Source organism: Chiloscyllium plagiosum, chromosome 4, assembly GCF_004010195.1.
Source record: "Chiloscyllium plagiosum isolate BGI_BamShark_2017 chromosome 4, ASM401019v2, whole genome shotgun sequence".
Lineage (NCBI taxonomy): Eukaryota > Metazoa > Chordata > Chondrichthyes > Orectolobiformes > Hemiscylliidae > Chiloscyllium > Chiloscyllium plagiosum.
Window position 1 is genome coordinate 125,557,496 of NC_057713.1, and position 7,171 is coordinate 125,564,666.

The 7,171-nt window shown below is 41.4% G+C and overlaps 1 protein-coding gene across 8 annotated transcripts in view; it reads right to left on the reverse strand.

Annotated features, from left to right (window-relative positions):
• Positions 1-6: 6 nt before the first annotated feature.
• The window catches only part of LOC122549394 (hepatocyte nuclear factor 4-gamma-like), a 135,819-nt gene continuing 128,654 nt past the window's right edge, over positions 7-7,171 (reverse strand). For all 8 annotated transcript variants that reach the window (XM_043689142.1, XM_043689144.1, XM_043689138.1 and 5 more), the window contains 2 exons: positions 4,660-4,782; positions 7-459 (listed from right to left, as the gene is read on the reverse strand). In XM_043689142.1, the coding sequence (XP_043545077.1) occupies positions 335-459; positions 4,660-4,782 (248 nt within the window). In that variant the 3' untranslated portion in view covers positions 7-334. The remainder of the gene's footprint in view (positions 460-4,659; positions 4,783-7,171) is intronic.

Here is a 7,171-nt window from a genome sequence, read left to right on the forward strand (position 1 = left end):
TTGAATGTAAATCTAATCTATAATTTATAACAGTTACAACACCAACTTTTGAAGTGGACCAAGGTTGCTTTGTCATGATACAAACGAGTTTAACCTTTAAAATAACAACCTGAGATTGCAACTTGTGTTTAAGAGCAATAGCATTTTACTCCTGAAATGGTAAACCCCACACACACAAAAAAAAACATTATTGGCAACATCAAGAAATTAAACAGCCATGATTACAAGCAGTACAGGATGGCAGTGTCACTTTCCACCTTTCAGCTTCACTCATACTTCTGGTGTCGGATGTGTACAGAAAGCACAAACCGACATTCATAAATTTAGGTTGACATCACAAGCCCTTCTGCTTCGGTAGTGGCACTTGTTGAGAAATGACCGAGTGGTGGTTTGAAGCAAGCTTGTATTGTTCTTGGCCTGAACCTTGTGGAGGAGATGGTAGTGGGGTCTCTGGTGTAGCTGAAGAGGAAAACCAATGTACAAAATAAAGCTATAATTACAGCGACAGATGGAGTTTTGAATGGGAAATATGTCTTATGAACTATGAAAATTTAAAACATTCATTTTCATATAAACTGTACAACAGGACTTTTACTTAAGCCTTTTATTGGTGAAGTGTTGTAACTCTATATAGAACATAGAACATTACAGCACAGTACAGGCCCTTCGGCCCTCGATGTTGCGCCACCCTGTCATATTAATCTGAAGCCCATCCCACCTACACTATTCCATGTACATCCATATGCCTGTCCAATGACGACTTATCTACTCAGTCACCTCTCAACCTTCTTCTCTCTAACGAGAACAGCCTCAAGGCCCTCAGCCTTTCCTCGTAAGACATTCCTTCCATACTAGGCAACATCCTAGTAAATCTCCCCTGCATCCTTTCCAAAGCTTCCACATCCTTCTTATAATGCGGTGACCAGAACTGAACACAATACTCCAAGTGTGGCCGTACCAGAGCTTTGTACAGCTGCAGCATGACCTCTTGGTTCCAGAACTCAATCCCTCTATTAATAAAGGCCAAGACACTGTATGCCTTCTTCACAACCCTGTCAATCTGGGTGGCAACTTTCAGGGAAATGTTGTGTTCAAATCTCTGGAATACTAAAACTTCATTTCTAATGAATGCTCCAGTTTTCTAAGTCCATAGGACTCCTCCTTATTTCCATAATTTTTAAGGTGTACAATATTCCATATGGTTCCTCAGATCGTATCACAAAACAAAAAAATTCCAAAGCTGCACAAAAACAGAAATTGCTGGAGAAACTCAGCAGATCTGACACAATCTGTGGAGAGAGAAAACAAACTTAATGTTTCAGGTCCAGTGACCCTTCTTCAGAAGTCGACTCGAAATGTCAACTCTGTTTGCTCTCCAGTGATTTTGTCAGACCTGCTGAGTTTCTCCAGCAATCTGTTTTCATTTCAGATTTCCATCATCCGTGGTTCATTGATTTATTTTAAAGTTCTGGTGGTGCTGCCTTAGCACCCTCTTGCATGTTTCTGCCCTGATTTCTGGCATCCTACATCCTACATTCTACAAACCTGAGGTCATCCAAAACACTGGTGTCATGTTCAAATTCACACCATATCACATTCACCTATCACCCCTGTGTTCAGTGATTGGGATGACAATGCTTTTACTGCTCAGAATCAACTTAATGACCAATCATCACCCTTTCCTCAAGTAATGCAAATAATGTTGGCATTCTTGTAATGGGTCCTGATGAGTATAAGGCATAAAGCTTCAGCATCATGTTTCTTTTGGTTAGTGATGCTCAAGTTCTGTGGTCAGTTTCTCAAGCTTACATCTGCTTAGGTTTTAATCTTGATGTTATGACACTTTTCTACAAATTGATTCTGTAGATGTAGAAAGGTCAGATGCATTTCACAGGGAATAATCTGTCATAATGGGAAAACAATCAATCAGAGCACACCATACACCCTGCTTTTCAAGGCATTTCACTTTCGTCACTACTTCACTTAACATTATCCCTCTCAGGGATCTCAGGGAGTCCCTCTCCCACTGCAACTCCCAGGTCATTTCCTCTGCCCTGAAGATCTTCAACCATGTCGTGAAGCAAACTCGCTACCACAGCCACATTTGCTGATTTCAAAGCTCCTTGGATGCTGCCTGAACTGCTGTGCTCTTCCAGCACCACTAATCCATTATCCCTCTCAACCATAGGTAAAAGGTAAAGTCACCCTAGCCCCAGAGGTGGATCGCACTGCTCTCTCATTAGAGAGAGATGACCAATGGTGGTTCAAACTGAGGCTCACAATGCCTTAGGCAAGGATAGAGTTTGAGAAGGCCGGATCTTCATTGTAACATGTTTATTATACAGCATGGCAAGAAAATCAAAACAATACTGCTGCTAACAAAGTTTATAGTACCCGGACTAATGCCTAGCAGCATCCTGATAGCTTAATCGATCATTGATTGTTTTGCCTATATTTTGCTCACTCTATTGAAAGCATCATCAAAACTATTTAATTGAATTAGGCAGCAGTCTACATATAGCTGATGATCATAACATTAGCAACCAAAGTTCACTAAAGATCTTTAGACAGCACCTTCCAAACCCACAACCACTTCCATCTAGAAGGACAAGGGCAGCAGGTACTTGGGAACACCACCACCTGCAATGTCCCCCCCAGCCACTCACCACCCTGACTTGGAAATACATCGCCATTCCTTCACAGTCATTGGGTCAAAATCCTGGAATTCCCTCCCTACCGACATTGTGGGTCAATTCACAGCAAGTGGACTGCAGTGATACAAGGCAGCAGCTCACCCCACCTTCTCAAGGGCACATAGGGATGGGCTATCAATGCTGGCCAGCCAGCGACATCCAAGTCCCACAAATGAATTTTTTTAAAAATGGCAACAGACAAAACCTATAATCTTGAATTCAAATAGAAAACCAAGTTGTGCTAATACCTTTTTAATCAGATAATTAAGATTGTCGTAAATGATTGATTTGATTTGGGATTTGGGATTACTGCAAACACTGCTGACGTTTCTAATCACTGTGGTGGATTGGGACTCCTGTGTAGCTGTGCTGAATTGATTTCAGGAGGAGCTGGTGCATGTGAGCGCTGTGCCTATAGTAACTGGTGATAAACAAAATTAGGACTTGGTGTCAACTGTACATGTGAGAGAATCCAGATAACAAAGTATTTTGAAAAAAATTATACTGTACTCCCCTTTACATCAGATGATTCATGTTCCATAAGGAACAAAGCAAAATAAATAATCTGCATTAATTCAGAGCCAGTCAGAATCTCAGGCAATCTCAAAGTGATACAACCACTACAGTACTATCGATGCCTAGTCACTGTTATAAAGTAGGGAATACATCAATAACTATGTGCACAGCAAGGTCTCAAAAACAGCAATTAGGTAAGTGACTAAATATAGTCACTTGAAGTAAAAATGTTGGAATGGTATACCAAGATCCCTCCTCTTCTTATAATAGTACGATGAAATATCTTATGCCAATCAGGAAAAGCAGATTGGAATAAAGTATGATTCCAAAACAAATGGACTATAATATAAACTGTAAATAAGATGTCATTACAATGCGTTTGTCATTGTACGTGTGAGCCATGGTTTAATGTTAGCAGTCTCGCCTGTCAGTCAGAAGAGGGTGCTATCCAAAGACCTGTACTTAAACTATGCTGATACCTCAGTGCCATTTGAGAAATCGTTGCCCTGTTGGAAGTATTGTCTTTCAAGCAAGATGTTAAACTGAATCTCTAGTGCTCAGATGGACGTAAAACTTCCCACAGTCTCTGTTCAAAAATCAGGAAAGGCCTCCACACTTTGGCAACACTTATGGCTCAACAAACACAGACTGATGAGACATTTCTCTCCTAGCTTTCTACAAAAAAAAAGTTGCTGGAATTAGATTAGATTAGATTAGATTAGATTAGATTACAGTGTGGAAACAGGCCCTTCGGCCCAACAAGTCCACACCGACCCGCCGAAGCGAAACCCACCCATACCCCATTTACCCCCGTGCAAACTCCACACAGTCAGTCGCCTGAGGCGGGAATTGAACCCGGGTCTCTGGCGCTGTGAGGCAGCAGTGCTAACCACTTTGCCACCGTGCCGCCCACAAATTCCATATCATGCAACAGTAACTCAATTTCATGAGTACCTTGCTGGGTATAAAATATTTTAGGACTTCCTAAAGAAATAAGAATCAGCACATAAATGTTAATTATTTCCTTCAATTGCTTCTTTGTTTTATTGCTGTATCAGGGCGGCATGGGGGCTCAGTGGTTCGCACTGCTGCCTCAGCACCAGGGACCCGGGTTTGATTCCAGCCTCAGGCGATTGTGTATGTGGAGTTTGCACATTCTCTCAGTGTCTATTTGGGTTTCCTCCGGGTGCCCTGGTTTCCTCCCACAATCCAAAGATGTGCAGGTCTGATGGATTGGCTGTGTTAGGTGCATCATGAGAGAAAAAGGGGTCTGGTTGGGTTACCTTTTGGAGGATTGGTGTGCACTTGTTGGGCCAAATGGCCTGTTCCCACACTGTAGGGAACCTAATCTAATTACAATCACAGGATTCAAATAGCTTCATTAGTGACTCGGCTTATTCACAGTTCCAAATTAAAAATGTGCACAAAACTATCTATAAAGACGACTTACACATTGATTCAGTGTGAGCTGCTGCAGGCATTGAACTGATCAGTATAGTTTGGCCTGTCAGTGGATCTTGAGCTACATGAGGATGCCCAGGATGATGAAGATGGGATGGATCATTCGCTGTACCTACAAATTGGGGAAAATAGAAGAACATTCTAATATATAACCTTGACATTATTATGTTTCTTTCAACAAATGCTTATAAATATTTATAGAATTAAAGTTAATAGATTTGTTTTGTGAACAGACTCTGGAAAAAATCTTTTTTTTTTTCCCTTGATTTATAAGTGAAACATAATAATGAAACAGAAATTAAAAGCTATAACTACATGGGTATCCAGGTGTGTTAATCCACACTCTCTGCTTCTGCACACTGAACACTCACTAAAACTGGAGTGAACTGGAAACTGTTCCATTCAAGTCAATCAAAAGTGTGAGTTGATGCTGGGGCACTTTGTCAATGTGATTGGAAGACAATACATAATTTTGCAACTATTCTTATTAACTAGTCAAGTGAAAATTTCACTTGAACATTCAACTATAGCTTTCTAAAAGAATAAAACAATGGTAAGCTGATGCAATCATATCAAGTTAATGATCAGTTGTGCTTACTTAAATTGTGAGAGGAAATTTACACAAATTCCAGAATTATAAAATAATCATGGACGCATTTTTAAAAAAAATTAATATGTGATTCTATATCACTATATCAAATGGTTGTTTGACTAGTCTTTGGCAAAGTTCTACCTCTACCTCAAGGAGGTTGAGTTTTGAAGGGTGAGTGAACAGAAATTTCCTTTGATTAAATATTGGGAAAACTTAAACTATTGACTTTGTTCCCTACCACAAATTCTACTCATTACTACTGCTTCCATTATTTTCCATGACAGACTGAGACAGACTATTTGCAACTTTGGTATCAGTGAGCTATCAAATACATATAGAATCCCTACAGTGTGGAAACAGGGCCTTCAGCCCGACAAGGCCACACAGACCCTCTGAAGAATAACCCACCTAAATCCATTCCCCTACAATCCTATATTTACCCCTAACTAAAGCACCTAACCTACACATCCCTGAACACTATGGGCAATTTAGCATGGCCAATTCACCTAACTTGCACATCTTTGGATTATGGGAGGGAACCGGAGCACCCAGAGGAAACCCAAGTAGACACGGAGAGAATGTGCAAACTTCACACAGACAGTCACCCGAGGGTGGAGTCAAACCTGGATCCCTGGCGCTGTGAGGCAACAGTGCTAACCACTGAGCCACCGTGCAGCCCCTTACTTGCTATCTGTGCCATCACTTGACTGGCTGGTTCCACTGCATCGCAATCCTGTTTCTGTCTGTGCCTCAGTTCTGCAGTTGCTGAAACCCTCATCCTTGCCTTGTTACCTCTGGACATGACTGCTCAGTAACACATTTCTGGCTCATTGCTCATATTCTATTCTCTCCACAACTTAAGACTTCAAACATCTGCTTCCAATGTCCAAACGCTTTTCACCTTTGCGTACTGACCTACACTGGATCCTGGTTTATCAATATCTCAGTATTAAATTTTTATCCTTCTTTTCTGACTGCTCTCTGCCTCTCCCCATCTATCCCCATCACCACCCACAATACCAGCAGTCCTCTAACTCAAACCTTTTAAACATCATTGTCTTTAACTGCTTTCACTATCAGTGGCTAGACCTGCAGGCTGCAAGCCCCAATTATTTTGGAGTTTCCTCCTTAAATACCTGAACCTCTTCAATTCTCCTTCCTCATCTGAGACATCCCCCAACACCTATCTCCTTGTCTTTTCTCACATGAAGTATTAATGTGGAGGAATCAAGCAACGATACAATGATTCATTACAACAAACAAAAGGTGTCATTGGAATACTTTAGCTTGATGGTGGTTGAATACACAGTAGTATTGGGAGAGGAATGGGAGAACGGTCAACTTCGGAACTCTGCCTTTGTTGGAAAACGATGGAAAAACTGACTGAGTGAAGCAGAGTGACTCAAGAATGGCCAATTTATGGAGCTTACCGTGTTCATTTATGCTCCAACAAACATAAAACAAACTGACCTTAATGGCCTGTCTCGATGATGATGAGTGGCAAGAAACTCAGTCGGGAGACGGATTAGCAAGGTTAAATCTCTTGGAATACAGGGCAAACTAGCCATTTGGATACAGAACTGGCTCAAAGGTAGAAGACAGAGGGTGGTGGTGGAGGGTTGTCTTTCAGACTGGAGGCCTGTGACCAGTGGAGTGCCACACGGATCGGTACTGGGCCCTCTACATTTTGTCATTTACATAAACGATTTGGATGTGAGCATAAGAGGTACAGTTAGTAAGTTTGCAGATGACACCAAAATTGGAGGTGTAGTGGACAGCGAAGAGGGTTACCTCAGATTACAACAGGATCTTGATCAGATGGGCCAATGGGCTGAGAAGTGGCAGATGGAGTTTAATTCAGATAAATGAGAGGTGCTGCATTTTGGGAAAGCAAATCTTAGCAGGACTT